Genomic DNA, 16,000 nt, shown 5'->3' with positions numbered 1-16,000 from the left:
AATTGTCTGTAAACCAGACAAAAAGAGAGGCGTTCTTACGCTGTGTAGAAGACCTATATACCATGGGAGTGATCTGCCCAGTCCGAAAACAGAACAGGGGCAAGGGTTATACTCCAATCTGTTTGTGATTCCCAAAAAAGAGGGAACCCTTCAGACCAATTTTGGATCTCAAGATCCTAAACAAATTCCTCAGAGTCCCATCCTTCAGATGGAGATCATTCGGACTATTTTGCAGATGATCCAGGAGGGTCAATATATGACCACCGTGGATTTAAAGGATGCATATCTACACATTCCTATCCACAAAGATCATCACCAGTTCCTCAGGTTTGCCTTTCTGGACAAACATTACCAGTTTGTGGCTCTTCCCTTTTGGGTTAGCCACGGCTCCCAGAATTTTCACAAAGGTGCTAGGGTCCCTTCTGGCGGTTCTAAGGTTGCGGGGCAAAGCTGTGGCGCCTTATCTGGACGATATCTTAATCCAGGCGTTGACTTACCAACAAGCCAAGTCTCACACGGGCATCGTGTTGGCTTTTCTATGATCTCATGGGTGGAAGGTGAACGTAAAAAAGAGTTCACTTATCCCTCTCACAAGAGTTCCATTCCTGGGAACTCTGATAGATTTGGTGGACATGGAAATTTTTCTGACGGAGGTCAGGAAATCAAAAATTTTATCCATCTGCCGAGCTCTTCATTCCATTCCTCGGCCGTCAGGGGCTCAGTGTATGGAGGTAATCGGCTTAATGGTAGCGGCAATGGACATAGTTCCGTTTGCTCGCTTGCATCTCAGACCACTGCAACTTTGCATGCTCAGACAGTGGAATGGGGATTATGCAGATTTATCTCCTCAGATAAATCTGGACCAAGAGACCAGAGACTCTCTTCTTTGGTGGTTGTCACAGGATCATCTGTCCAAGGGACTGTGTTTCCGCAGGCCAGCGTGGGTCATAGTGACAACGGACGCCAGCCTATTGGGCTGGGGTGCAGTCTGGAATTCCCTGAAAGCTCAGGGTTTGTGAACTCGGGAGGAGGCTCTCCTCCCAATAAATATTCTAGAACTGAGAGCGATATTCAACGTGTCAGCCAGATTCATAAGATTCCAGTCGGACAATATCACGACTGTAGCATATATCAATCATCAAGGGTGAACAAATAGTTCTCTAGCGATGATAGAGGTTACCAAAATAATTTCATGGTCAGAGACTCACTCTTGCCATCTATCAGCAATCTATATTCCAGGGGTGGAGAACTGGGAAGCGGATTTTCGAAGTCGTCAGACTTTTCATCCGGGGGAGTGGGAACTCTATCCGGAGGTGTTTGCACAATTGATTCAGCAATGGGGCACACCAGAATTGGATCTGATGGCGTCTCGTCAGAACGCCAAACTTCCTTGTTACGGATCCAGGTCAAGGGACCCTCAGGCAGTACTGATAGATGCTCTAGCAGTACCCTGGTCGTTCAACCTGGCTTATGTGTTTCCACCATTCCTCTCCTTCCTCGTTTGATTGCCAGAATCAAACAGGAGAGAGCTTCTGTGTTTTTAATAGCACCTGCGTGGCCACGCAGGACTTGGTATGCAGACCTGGTGGACATGTCATCTCTTCCAACATGGACTCTGCCACTGAGACAGGACCTTCTGATTCAAGGTCCGTTCCAGCATCCAAATCTAGTTTTTCTTCGGCTGACTGCTTGGAGATTGAACCCTTGATCTTATCCAAGCGGGATTTCTCTGAGTCGATCATAGATACCTTGATTCAGGCTCGAAAGCCTGTCACCAGGAAAATTTATCATAATATATGGCGTAAATATCTTTATTGGTGCGAATCCAAAGATCAGGATTCCTAGGATTTTGTCCTTTCTCCAAGAAGGATTGGAGAAGGGGCTATCAGCTAGTTCCTTAAAGGGACAGATATCTGCTTTATCAATTCTACTGCACAAACGTTCTGGCAGATGTTCTGTCAGGCTTTAGTTAGAATCAAGCCTGTGTTTAAACCTGTTGCTTCGCCAGGAGTTTGAATTTAGTTCTTAAAGTTCTTCAAGGGGTTCCGTTTGAACCTATGCATTCATAGATATTAAGCTTTTATCTTGGAAAGTTCTGTTTTTAGTTGCTATCTTTTTGGCTCGAAGAGTTTCTGAACTATCTGCATTGCAATGCGACTTGCCTTATCTTGTTTTCCATGCTGATAAGGTGGTTTTGCGTACCAAACCTGGATTCCTTCCTAAGGTTTGTTACTAATAAGAATATTAATCAGGAAGTTGTTGTTCCTTCTCTGTGTCCTAATCCTTCCTCTAAGAAGGAGCGTTTATTGCACAACTTGGATGTGGTTCGTGCTTTAAAGTTTTACTTGCAAGCGACCAAAGATTTACGTCAGACATCTTCTTTGTTTGTTTTCTATTCTGGAAAACGTAGAGGTCAAAAGCTACGGCTACCTCTCTTGCCTTTTGGCTGAAAAGCATCATCCGTTTGGCATTACGAGACTGCTGGACAGCAGCCTCCTCAAAGAATTACAGCTCACTCTACTAGAGCGGTGGCTTCCACATGGGATTTTAAAAATGATGCTTCTGTTGAACAGATTTGTAAGGCTTCGACTTGGTCTTCACTTCATGCCTTTTCCAAAATTTTCCAAATTTGATACTTTTGCTTCTTCGGAGGCTATTTTTGGGAGAAAAGTTTTTCAAGCAGTGGTGCCTTCTGTTAACCATCTGTCTTGTCCCTCCCGTTCATCCGTGTCCTGTAGCTTGGTAATGTAATCCACAAGTAAAGGATGAATCCGTGGGCTCGTCTTACCTTTATAGAAGAAAAGTAAATTTATGCTTACCTGATAAATTAATTTATTCTATGGTAAGACGAGTCACGGGCCCGCCTGTCATTTTAGGACAGATTATATTTTTCTCCTTTTTCTTCCTGTACCTTTGGTCGAATGACTGGGGGGTGGAGCTAAGGGAGGAGCTATATAGACAGCTCTTCAGTGGTGCTCTTTGCCACTTCCTGTATAGTAAAGGAAATTAAGAAGAAATTAATTTATCAGGTAAGCATAAATTTCCTGATATATATATATAAATATATATATATATATATATTTATAAGTCTACACACCCCCTGTAAAAATGTCAGGTTTCTGTGATGTAAAAAATGAGACAAAGATAAATCATTTCAGAACTTTTTCCACCTTTTAATGTGACCTATAAACTGTAAAACTCAATTGAAAAACAAACTGAAATCTTTTAGGTGGAGGGAACAAAACAAAAAAAACTAAATAATGTGGTTGCATATAATTATAATTATTATGGGGATGTAGCTGTGTTCAGAATTAAGCAATCACATTCAAAATCATGTTAAATAGGAGTCAGCAAACACCTGCCATCATTTAAAGTGCCTCTGATTAACCCCCATTATGTAGAAATATGTATTTATGAATACATTGAACATATTCTTCTATGTAAAGAACATTAAAATGTGAAATATTCATATTTTCTATGTGGGGTTAGCACATATGAGAAATTGCAATTGTCTTCTTGTGAGTAGGGTGTTAGGTTTTTTTTCAAACTTTTTTTGCTCCCTTGACTTCTATGGGGGAGTACATAACGTGAAAGTGATATTCTAATTCGGCTTTTTGTGCTTGCTGGGTTTGGGGAGAGAGCGAAAACAGTTTACTTTAAGTCATAATACGAGGCGCAACCCGACAAGTGCAAAAAGCTTACTTCCAGTGGGAGCGTTAAATAGAGCTCCACTCATAATCTGGCCCATAGTCTTTTTTTATCTTTGAGACACAATAAAGTATTTAATCTAGGGGCGGAGTGACTGCGAAGCGAATAGGACACACAATTCAGGAGCTCTGGGATTTATTCATCAGTTATAGAAAGCTATTGCAGGTTTTGGTGATATTGGAACCTTTATTTGTGATCCTAAATGGTAGCACCCCTGCCTAACATTAACCCTGGAGAAACTCCAGGCCCTGTTTGGTGAATATATCCTAATCTATGCTCTTTGGCAAGGCCCACGAGGCTGCTGGTTTCAAAAGCCACTAACTAGGCTACTGCAGACATCTGATTAGACACTGAGAACCTCAAGGTCTAGGCTGCGGTCCCCTCTCCCCCAGGAAACTTGGTAAAGCCACAGAGCTCATTGTTCCATATTACAACTAACTCTGTTATTGATAATAACAACACAGCAGAACCAATAATAATAGCACATTAGTGCTGAGTGGATGATTATCCCATATTCCATCGCCCCACTTATGCCATGCTTTACTATCTATTATACATTAAGAATCGAGCTTCAGTGTTAAGTGACTGTATGCATTAACAGAGCAGGTCGGGATGTGGGTTCTTGAATATATAAACATAGTTTACATATTCGATAATTGTATTTTCTACTAACTAGAATACACAATACACAGTATACTGGTCAACGCAGTATGTGTTACATTACCCATAACACCCTACTCCCTCACTATTATTATGACCTTTTTCTTCTTGGCTACTACTTTGCCATCAGCGGCCCGAGATGGTGAAGAGCAGTTTGTTTATTTTTATCACGTGTGGAGGATAACAACAAGTTGAGACTGTATATATTAAGATTGGAATTTTCACTAATAAGCTACTTGAATTCACTTGTACATTGTTACCAGCAGTTCCCCCAATAGACTCCCATATGGTTATCTATGAGGACATGGTTTAATTTCTTTAGAACATAACACAACGAAGTTAGGCTTCTTAATGAATAGACCACCACTTTACCCCAATCCACATTTCTCCCCCTCTGGCAGACCTAAAATTATAATATAATTTGGACATATTTCTGTGTTGTACGGTATATTACTATGATAATTTATTACTGTTGGGATCCAAATGTGGTCCCATATATTCCAGTTGCCTTTCTTACAGTTATTTTGAAGAAGATACGGCCCAAAAGTGACCCAGTGTGCCAGTTGGAAGGCTTCGCTGTAGATTCTATATCATAAAACCAAAAATCTGAGGTCTTTGCTGTCAAGAATTATCTAATAGCTGCAGATTTAACATTACCTTTCTGTATAGCTTAGAGTTCGCACATTTAAGCCCTCATATATTGCTAAATGATTGTGCATGTGATATTTCTACACCACAATTCTTATATTTCTGATTGTATGTTTGGATAACAGTTTGCAAATTGTCTATATTGTTGTATCAATGGCAAACCTCAATAAAACAATTATTTAAAAAAAAAAAAAAAAAAGATTTAATCTAGTTGTGTCTATGGGCGATAGTGGATGAAGATATCAAAGGAGTGTTGTGTAATGTAATATACACAATAAATATATATTTTTAAAAAATTGACATAATTTTTTTATATATTAACCTTTTGAATGCTAAGCACTTTCCCACCTGGGTGCTAAGCTTTTATAAGGTTTTTTTATTTTATTTTTGAAAAAAATGTTTTTAACTTTTTTTTTTCTTTCAGATCCCCAAGACTTACACTGTTGGAAAGGTTAGGCGATTACCTTTCCAACGGTGGGTCTTGGGGGTCTGTAGCTGCTTAGATGCCTGAGATACAGGCTTCTAAGCAGCATGCCCCCTGCTTCTATACTTAACATTAAGTATAAATAAAGTTGCGCGGTGACGTCACCACGCATAATGTGAAGCCCCCGCGATGCCTGTCACTATGCAGGCCCGATCGCTGGGGTAGGAGCCCCCAGATTTCCCTCAAGGTGGGAGAGTGCTAGCGATGGCTCTGAGCCGTTGTTAGCACCAGAGTGGGAAACTCTGCGACGGCTCAGAGCCGTCGTTAGCACTCAAGGGGTTAAAAAAGTAATTGTATGTAATAGACAAACATGTATAATATACATTTACAGCACAAAGAAGTGGGTAACACATTGCAGATCTGTGACCTGACAGCCTGTGTGTGTGAAACTATAACATCTAATATAACGTTCCGCTGACAACTCTGCTACACTTTAATTGCTGTCGGTCACAGCCCTGATACAGTTCTCTACATGTGCAATTTAAATTTTTACTGCTCTTGTACTGTTTATTTTATTTCTGATTTGTATTTTATTTGTATTTTTTTACAGGATGACTGCAAAAAAACTAAATACAAAGGTAAACTATACTATATATATATATATATATATATATATATATATTGTGACCACTGATTGGCTTCCTATTCCATATCCATATTAATGGGTATTTAAAATGTCACCTTCCATAACCAGCATGTTTTGTTTATGATGTGTTACACTCCCATATCGTTGATTGAACACATCTATCATGTATACCATAGAAGACTTCAGCCTTTTCGAATAACAAAATTACCTTAAACTTTCTTAAAGAGTCATGAAACCATTTTTTTTTTCTTTCATGATTCAGATAAAACCTCTTTCCAATTTACTTTCTTTGTAAGTTTTGCCGCATTCTCTTGGTATCCTTTATTAAAAGAGCTGCAATGCACTACTAGGAGTTAGCTGAACACATTGGTAATCCAGCTGACAAGAGGTATATGTGCATCCACCAATCAACAGTTAGTTCCAGCTCCTGAGCCTACCTAGGCATTCTTTTCAAAAAAGATTACCAAGGGAACAAAGCAAATTAAATAATAGAAGTAAATTTGAACAGTTGTTAAAAATTGTATGCTCTATCTGAATTATGAAAAAAAATCAATGCTTTTTTATAAAATAAAACAAAAATCAGATTTCTAGTTTCTAATTAAGATACATTATAATCTAAGGTTATTCATCCTGTAATATAAATTTGTTTTTAAATATATAGCAACATGCTGTTTATTCATGGCTGTAATGTTTTGCTTTGTTTTGTTTGTTTTTCTGGTAAATTAATTCCATCATTCCATTCACAATGTCATGCTCTCCCAAAGGTTTCTGTCAGATTATTTTGGCTCTTTAAGGTATTATCACATATTATTGGTTTTGTAGTTCTCAAAACTGAATTTGTTTCTGCAGAAATAACATGCCCCTTAGTCACAGCAAAATGTTATAAAATTAACATACAGAGTTGGGAAATAGGTCTTAAAGGGACATAGTCATGAAAGATAACTTTTGGGTTTCAGATAGAGCATACCATTTTTAACTTTAAGATTTACTTTTACTATCAGATTTGCGTCATTCTCTTGGAATCCTTTTTGAAGAAGAGCAATGCTCTACTGGGGCGTAGCTGAATACATTGGGTGAGACAGTGACTAGCAGCTAGCTCACAGTAGTCCATTGCTTCTTAGTCTACCTATGCAGGCTTTTCAACAGTGGACACCAAGAGAACAAAGCAAATTAAATAAAAGAAGTCAATTGGAAGATGTAAAAAAAATGTTCTTTCTGAATCACGAAAGTTTAATTTGACTTTACTGTTCCTTTAATATAATTGCTCCCCTGCAAATCTATGTACACAGAATCAACCCATACTAAGTTTCAAGAAGCTTACTTAATAGAAGTTTGTTTGGAGTTGAATACAGTAGATCTGCACAAGGACCTAAGTGTGAGGAGGAAGGGGCAAGCATTAAAAATGAAAAATAATGTTAGTGTTTTAGTTAAGTTAAACTATTTAAATTGTGATTATTAATTTAATCATTATTTTTCTCTTTCCAATAAAGTTCAGGTGAAAAATTGAGCAAATATGATTTACCAATTAAACTGGAGATAGTTCACCTCCAAATAATTTCATTCATTTTAATGATCTAACTATGCATATCTAATGATATATAACCAAATCAGTAACGTTCTGATATAACTGGAAAAATCTGATAACTTATTATTCTAAAAATGAAAACCATGATTTAAATTGATTTATATTGGTCTTACTGACTAGTGATTTCAGTCGTGATTTAAATCAACTTGAAAAGATCTAAACTCAGCACCCCCATTTGTTGGTGTGCATGTCCGCTCTTAACTGTTTTAGAGGCATTTAAACTGCCATTTTGTAAGCAAAAACGCTTTTGTGTATCTATCATATCCATAATGCTGTGGCCAATTAGGAACAGAGATAAATGAGCTCTTGCACATATCAAGCAATCATTGCTTTAGAGCACTGGTTTTCAAACCTGTCCTCATACCTCCCTAACAGGCCAGATTTTGAGGATATCTGAACTAGAGCACAGGTGAAATAATCAGATGATTAGTAAACCTGGTTATTTTACCTGCATCATCCAAGGTAATCTGGAAAATCTACTGTTTTTCTTATTATATTACTTTATTTTCCTTATTTTATTACCCCGCTCGGTTGTCTCCGTTAAAAGGACATTTTTGCTTTCTGTGACGTTGGCCAATTATTTTATTTGCCATATGGCACTATGCAAAAAAACTTGTCAATATGTACATCACTGCAAAGGTAGAAGCAGGTGGGACCGCAAAACTTAGCGGTTATGCCTTAGAATAGCTTATATTTACCACTGAGATGTTGCAATACTGTTTAATTTACCATCACTTTAAGTTGCATTCGGCCTCTACTGAGTATAAGCAAAATAGACTTACTGTCTCTCTAGATCACTGGTTTTCAAACCTCTCCTCAGACCTCCCTAATAGGCCAGATTTTTAGGATATCTGAACTGGAGCACAGGTGAAATAATCAGCTGATTAGTAAACATGGTTATTACCCTGCTCTCACCCAAGGTAATCCTGAAAATCTGACCTGTTAGGGAGGCCTGAGGATGGGTTTGAAAACCAGTGCTCTAGCATGATCTGAATAGTAAACCAAATTGAGTTACTCTAGAAGATTTATGACATCAAGATAGATAAGCCTTCTTGTGGAGACCACAGCCTCCTTGTTGGGCTGTGACAGGAAGTAATTGACCCTGCACAAATTAAGTTAAAAATAAGAAATAAAAGGTACAATCCTTAAATAATGATGAATAGTACATATTTATTGCAGTGAAAGTCAACCCTAGCGTTTCACAAATGCTAGGATTGACTATTGAAGTATAAGATCATGCAGTATAATGAAGTATAAGATACTTCATACAGAAAGCTCCTTTATGTATAGCGCTGCAGAATCTGTTGGCTCTCTACGCCCATGGGAGCCGGATTTACCGCACGGCTATTTGCTAAGAGGTATGGTGACTATATTGCCGCTTTAAAAATGGACACATATGAAAAATACATATGTCAGGGCTGTTTTGTATAAGAACCTTGACATATGTATTTTTCATGTGTCCCTTTTTAAAGCGGCAATATGGTCACCCTACTAAGAGGTGAAAAAGTCACCTCTAAAGCAAAGCATCGATCTGCCCTGTGCTGCTGTAGTAGCTCAGATCGGCGATCGCTTGAAACAAATAAAGGAGCTTTCTCCTGTTACAGTGTAGTCAGTCCACGGGTCATCATTACTTCTGGGCTATTAACTCCTCCCCAACAGGAAGTGCAAGATCACCCAAGCAGAGCTGCTATATAGCTCCTCCCCTCTACGTCACACCCAGTCATTCTCTTGCACCCAACTAATAGATAGGATGTGTGAAGAGGACTGTGGTGATTATACTTAGTTTTTATATCTTCAATCAAAAGTTTGTTATTTTAAAACAGCACCGGAGTGTGTTGTTCCTTCTCAGGTAGAATTTGAAGAAGAATTACCTGAGTTTTTGGAATGATTTTAGCCGGCGTAGCTAAGATTCATTTTGCTGTTCTCTGCCATTCTGAGGAGTGAGGTAACTTCAGATCAGGGGACAGCGGGCAGGTTCACCTGCAAAGAGGTATGTTGCAGTATATTATTTTCTGAGGAATGGAATTGACTGAGAAATACTGCCAATACCGATATAATGTAAGTTCAGCCTTAAATGCAGTAGTAGCAACTGGTATCAGGCTGTTATGTATATATGTTTACACTTCAGTATTCTGGGGAATGGCTTCACTGGAATAATACTATATGCATATAACTTTTAGCCTAACTTGCAGTGGGAACGTCTAGCAACAGGCTGTTTAATGACATTTCATGTTATTTGATTTTAAACGTTTTTTCTGGCATGCTAAATCGTTTAATTATCTGAGGGTACTGGGTGAAAAATTGTTTTGGGCACTGTTTTTCCACTTGGCTGTCGTTTATTTTAATTTAAGACAGTTTACTGAACTTCCCTCACTGCTGTGTGTGAGGGGGAGGGGCCTATTTTGGCGCTTTTGCTACGCATCAGAAATTCAGTCAAAAGTCTGTTTCTCTCCCTGCATGATCCGGATCGTCTCTACAGAGCTCAAGGGTCTTCAAAAATTATTTTGAGGGAAGTAATCACTCACAGCAGACCTGTGAGATTGTGCTTTGACTGTGATAAAAAACGTTTATATTTTGTACATTTTTTTCTGCTATTAAGGGTTAGTTATCCATTGCTAATGGGGGCAATCCTTTGCTAAAATTTATGCCTTTACCGGGAAAAATTTGGTTTTTATAATTTCTCCGGTTCATTGTTATTCAACTGTCATAGTTTTTTTTCTGTGCTTCTTAAAGGCACAGTGCGTTTTTCTTATTACTTGTAATTGAGTGAAAAGTATTTCCAAGCTTGCTAGTTTAATTGCTAGTTTGTTAAACATGTCTGACTCAGAGGAATATCTCTGTGCTATATGTGCAAAAGCCAAGGTGGAGCCCAATAGAAATTTATGTACTAATTGTATTGATGCTACTTTAAATAAAAGTCATTCTGTACAAATTGAACATCATTCACCAAACAACGAGGGGGAAGTTATGCCGACTAACTTGCCTCACGTGTCAGTACCTGCATCTCCCGCTCGGGAGGTGCGTGATATTGTAACGCCGAGTACTTCAGGGCGGCCATTACAAATCACACTACAGGACATGGCTAATGTTATGACTGAAGTTTTGTCTAAATTTCCAGAACTTAGAGGTAAGCGAGATCACTCTGGAGTGAGAACAGAGTGCGCTGATAATATTAGGGCCATGTCAGATACTGCGTCACAATTTGCAGAACATGAGGACCGGAGAGCTTCATTCTGCGGGTGACGGGATCTGATCCAAATAAACTGGATTCAGACATTTCAAATTTTAAGTTTAAGCTGGAAAACCTCGTGTATTAATAGGGGAGGTGTTAGCGGGCTCTGAATGATTGTAACACAGTTGCAATACCAGAGAAAATGTGTAGGTTGGATAAATATTTTGCGGTACCAGACGAGTACTGACGTTTTTCCTATACCTAAGAGGACTTACTGAAATTGTTACTAAGGAGTGGGATAGACCCGGTGTGCCTTCTCACCCCCTCCTATATTCAGAAAAATGTTTCCAATAGACGCCACCACACGGGGACTTATGGCAAACGGGTCCCTAAGGTGGAGGGAGCAGTTTCTACTTTAGCTAAGCGTACCACTATCCCGGTGGAGGATAGCTGTGCTTTTTCAGATCCAATGGATAAAAGTTAGAGGGTTACCTTAAGAAAATGTTTGTTCAACAAGGTTTTATATTGCAACCCCTTGCATGCATTGCGCCTGTCACGGCTGCGGCAGCATTTTGGTTTGAGTCTCTGGAAGAGACCCTTGACTCAGCTCCATTAGATGAGATTACACACAAGCTTAAAACCCTTAAGCTAGCTAATTCATTTATTTCTGATGCCGTAGTACATTTAACTAAACTTACGGCCAAGAATTCCGGATTTGCCATTCAGGCGCGCAGAGCGCTGTGGCTAATATCCTGGTCAGCTGATGTAACTTCTAAATCTAAATTACTTAACATACCTTTCAAGGGGCAGACATTATTCGGGCCCGGTTTGAAAGAAATTATCGCTGATATTACGGGAGGTAAGGCCATGCCCTGCCTCAAGACAGAGCCAAACCAAGGGCTAGACAGTCTAATTTTCGTGCCTTTCGTAACTTCAAGGCAGGAGCAGCATCAACTTCCTCTGCTCCAAAACAGGAAGGAACTGTTGCTCGCTACAGACAAGGCTGGAAACCTAACCAGTCCTGGAACAAGGGCAAGCAGGCCAGAAAACCTGCTGCTGCCCCTAAGACAGCATGAAGTGAGGGCCCCCGATCCGGAAACGGATCTAGTGGGGGGCAGACTCTCTCTCTTCGCCAGGCTTGGGCAAGAGATGTCAGGATCCCTGGGCGTGGAGATCATATCTCAGGGATATCTTCTGGACTTCAAGCTTCTCCCTCCACAAGGGAGATTTCACCTTTCAAGGTTGTCAACAAACCAGATAAAGAAAGAGGCGTTTCTACGCTGTGTACAAGACCTTTTACTAATGGGAGTGATCCACCCAGTTCCGCGGTCGGAACACGGACAAGGGTTTTACTCAAATCTGTTTGTGGTTCCCAAAAAGAGGGAACCTTCAGACCAATATTGGATTTAAGATCCTAAACAAATTCCTAAGATTTCCATTGTTCAAAATGGAAACTATCCGGACAATCTTACCCATGATCCAAAAGGGTCAGTACATGACCACAGTGGATTTAAAGGACGCTTACCTTCACATACCGATTCACAAAGATCATTACCGGTATCTAAGGTTTGCCTTCCTAGACAGGCATTACCAGTTTGTAGCTCTTCCATTCGGATTGGCTACAGCTCCAAGAATCTTCACAAAGGTTCTGGGCGCTCTTCTGGCGGTACTAAGACCGCGAGGAATTTCGTTGGCTCCGTACCTAGACGACATTCTGATACAAGCGTCAAGCTTTCAAACTGCCAAGTCTCATACAGAGTTAGTACTGGCTTTTCTAAGGTCGCATGGGTGGAAGGTGAACGAAGAGAAAAAGTTCTCTCTTTCCACTCACAAGAGTTCCCTTCTTGGGGACTCTTATAGATTATGTAGAAATGAAGATCTACCTGACAGAAGGCAGGTTAATAAGCTTCACGATGCTTGCCGTGTCCTTCATTCCATTCAACACCCGTCAGTGGCTCATGCATGGAGGTGATCAGCTTAATGGTAGCGGCAATGGACATAGTTCCCTTTGCACGCCTACATCTCAGGCCTCTGCAATTGTGCATGCTAAGTCAGTGGAATGGGGATTACTCAGATTTGTCCCCCTACTCTGAATCTGGTTCAAGAGACCAGAAATTCTCTTCTATGGTGGCTTTCTCGGCACATCTGTCCAGGGGGATGCCATTCAGCAGACCAGATTGGACAATTGTAACAACAGACGCCAGCCTACTAGGTTGGGGCGCTGTCTGGAATTCCCTGAAGGCTCAGGGATCATGGACTCAGGAGGAGAGTCTCCTTCCAATAAACATTCTGGAATTGAGAGCAGTTCTCAATGCCCTTCTGGCCTTGGCCTCAGTTAACAACTCGGGGGTTCATCAGGTTTCAGTCGGACAACATCACGACTGTAGCTTACATCAACCATCAAGGAGGACAAGAAGCTCCCTAGCGATGATGGAAGTATCAAAGATAATTCGCTGGGCAGAGTCTCACTCTTGCCACCTGTCAGCGATCCACATTTCCTGAGTGGAGAACTGGGAGGCGGATTTCCTAAGTCGTCAGACTTTTCATCCGGGGGGAGTGGGAACTTCATCCGGAGGTCTTTGCCCAAATACTTTGACTTTGGGGCAAACCAGAGATAGATCTCATGGCGTCTCGCCAGAACGCCAAGCTCCCTTGTTACGGGTCCAGGTCCAGGGACCCGGGAGCGGTCCTGGTAGATGCTTTGACAGCACCTTGGACCTTCGGGATGGCCTATGTGTTTCCACCCTTCCCGATGCTTCCTCGATTGATTGCCAGGACAAACAGGAGAGAGCATCGGTGATTCTAATAGCGCCTGCGTGGGCCACGCAGGACCTGGTATGCAGATCTAGTGGACATGTCATCCTGTCCACCTTGGTCTCTGCCTCTGAGACCAGGACCTTCTAATTCAGGGTCCTTTCAAACATCAAAATCTAATTTCTCTGAAGCTGACTGCTTGGAAATTGAACGCTTGATTTTATCAAAGCGTGGATTTTCGGAGTCAGTAATTGATACCCTAATACAGGCTAGGAAACCTGTTACCAGAAAGATTTACCATAAAATATGGCGTAAATACTTACATTGGTGCGAATCCAAGAGTTACTCATGGAGTAAGGTTAGGATTCCTAGGATATTGTCTTTTCTACAAGAGGGTTTAGAAAAGGGTTTATCTGCTAGTTCCTTGAAGGGACAGATCTCAGCTCTGTCCATTCTTTTACACAAACGTCCTGTCAGAAGTTCCAGACATTCAGGCTTTCTGCAGGCTTTGGCCAGGATTAAGCCTGTGCTTAAAACTGTTGCTCCCCATGGAGCTTAAATTTAGTTCTTAACGTTTTACAGGGGTGTTACCGTTTGAACCCCTTAATTCCATTGATATTAAATTGTTATCTTGGAAAGTTCTGTTTTTAATGGCTATTTCCTCGGCTCGTAGAGTCCTCTGAGTTATCTGCCTTACATTGTGATTCTCCGTATCTGATTTTTCATTCAGCTAAGGTAGTTCTGCGTACTAAACCTGGGTTCTACCTAAGGTTGTCACTAACAAGAATATCAATCAAGAGATTGTTGTTCCATCATTGTGGTCCTAACCCTTCTTCAAAGAAGGAAAGACTTCTGCACAATCTAGATGTAGTCCGTGCCCTGAAATTTTATTTACAGGCAACCTAAAGATTTTCGCACAAACTTCTTCCCCTGTTTGTCGTTTATTCTGGACAGAGGAGAGGTCAAAAAGCTTCTGCCTACCTCTCTCTCTTTTTGGATTCGTAGAATAATACGTTTAGCCTATGAGACTGCAGGACAGCAGCCTCTGAAAGAATTACAGCTCATTCTACCTAGAGCTGTGGCTTCCACTTGGGCCTTAAGAATGAGGCATCTGTTGAACAGATTTGCAAGGCTGCAACTTGGTTTCTCTTCATACTTTTTAAAATTTTACAAAATTTGACACTTTTGCTTCTTCGGAGGCTGTTTTTTGGGAGAAAGGTTCTTCAGGCAGTGGTCCCTTCCGTATAAAGATCCTGCCTGTCCCTCCCGTCATACGTGTACTTTAGCTTTGAGTAATTGGTATCCAGAAGTAATGACTGACCCGTGGACTGACTACACTTAACAGGAGAAAACATAATTTATGCTTACCTGATAAATTCCTTTCTCCTGTAGTGTAGTCAGTCCACGGCCCGCCCTGTTTTTATGGCAGGTCTAAATTTTTAAATTATACTCCAGTCACCACTGCACCCTATAGTTTCTCCTTTCTCGTTTGGTTCTTGGTCGAATGACTGGGTGTGACGTAGAGGGGAGGAGCTATATAGCAGCTCTGATTGGGTGATCCTCTTGCACTTCCTGTTGGGGAGGAGTTAATATCCCAGAAGTAATGATGACCCGTGGACTGACTACACTACAGGAGAAAGGAATTTATCAGGTAAGCATAAATTATGTTTTCTGCATGAAGTATTTTATACTTCATGAATGAAAGTCCCCTTTATTTGTTTGTTTCAACAGTCAATCCTAGTGTTTGTGAAATGCTAGGGTTGACATTCACTATAAGTATATCTCACTGCTTAGTTTTTTTTTATTACAACAATGAAACAAACTGTTTAACATCCCTTTTAAAGGGACACTAACCCAAAATATTTCTAGCATGATTCAGGTAGAGAATACAATTTCTCCTACATTGGTGTGTCCGGTCCACGGCTTCATCCTTACTTGTGGGATATTCTCTTCCCCTACAGGAAATGGCAAAGAGAGCACACAGCAAGAGCTGTCCATATAGTCCCCCCTCTGGCTCCGCCCCCCAGTCATTCTCTTTGCCTGCTCTGAACAAGTAGCATCTCCACGGGGATGGTAAAGAGTATGTGGTGTTAGTTGTAGTTTTATTTCTTCTATCAAGAGTTTGTTATTTTAAAATAAAGCCGGTTTGTACTATTTACTCTACAACAGAAAGTGATGAAGAGTTCTGTTAAGAGGAGTATGATTTTAGCAACAGTAACTAAAATCCATTGCTGTTCCCACGCAGGACTGTTGAAACCAGAGAACTTCAGTTGGGGGGAACAGTTTGCAGACTTTTTTGCTCCAGGTATGACTAGTCTCTTTTCTAACAAGACATAGTAATGCTAGAAGACTGTCATTTTCCCTTATGGGATCGGTAAGCCATTTTCTTAGACTCATAACAGA

The 16,000-nt window shown here is 40.5% G+C and overlaps 1 protein-coding gene across 2 annotated transcripts in view; it reads left to right on the top strand.

The window, feature by feature from the left end:
• LOC128646058 (cytochrome b5) overlaps nt 1-16,000 on the top strand; it is a 168,281-nt gene that overhangs the window by 144,688 nt on the left and 7,593 nt on the right. Inside the window, exon 3 of one of the 2 annotated variants that reach the window (XM_053699480.1) lies at nt 6,051-6,078. The exons of the other annotated variant lie outside the window; for it this stretch is intronic. Within the exon in view, the coding sequence (XP_053555455.1) occupies nt 6,051-6,078 (28 nt within the window). The remainder of the gene's footprint in view (nt 1-6,050; nt 6,079-16,000) is intronic. 2 annotated transcript variants of the gene reach the window in all.

This window comes from Bombina bombina, chromosome 1 (assembly GCF_027579735.1).
Source record: "Bombina bombina isolate aBomBom1 chromosome 1, aBomBom1.pri, whole genome shotgun sequence".
NCBI classification, from domain to species: domain Eukaryota; kingdom Metazoa; phylum Chordata; class Amphibia; order Anura; family Bombinatoridae; genus Bombina; species Bombina bombina.
Note: the sequence above shows the minus strand (reverse complement) of the source record. Positions and strands in the feature narration are given on the sequence as shown.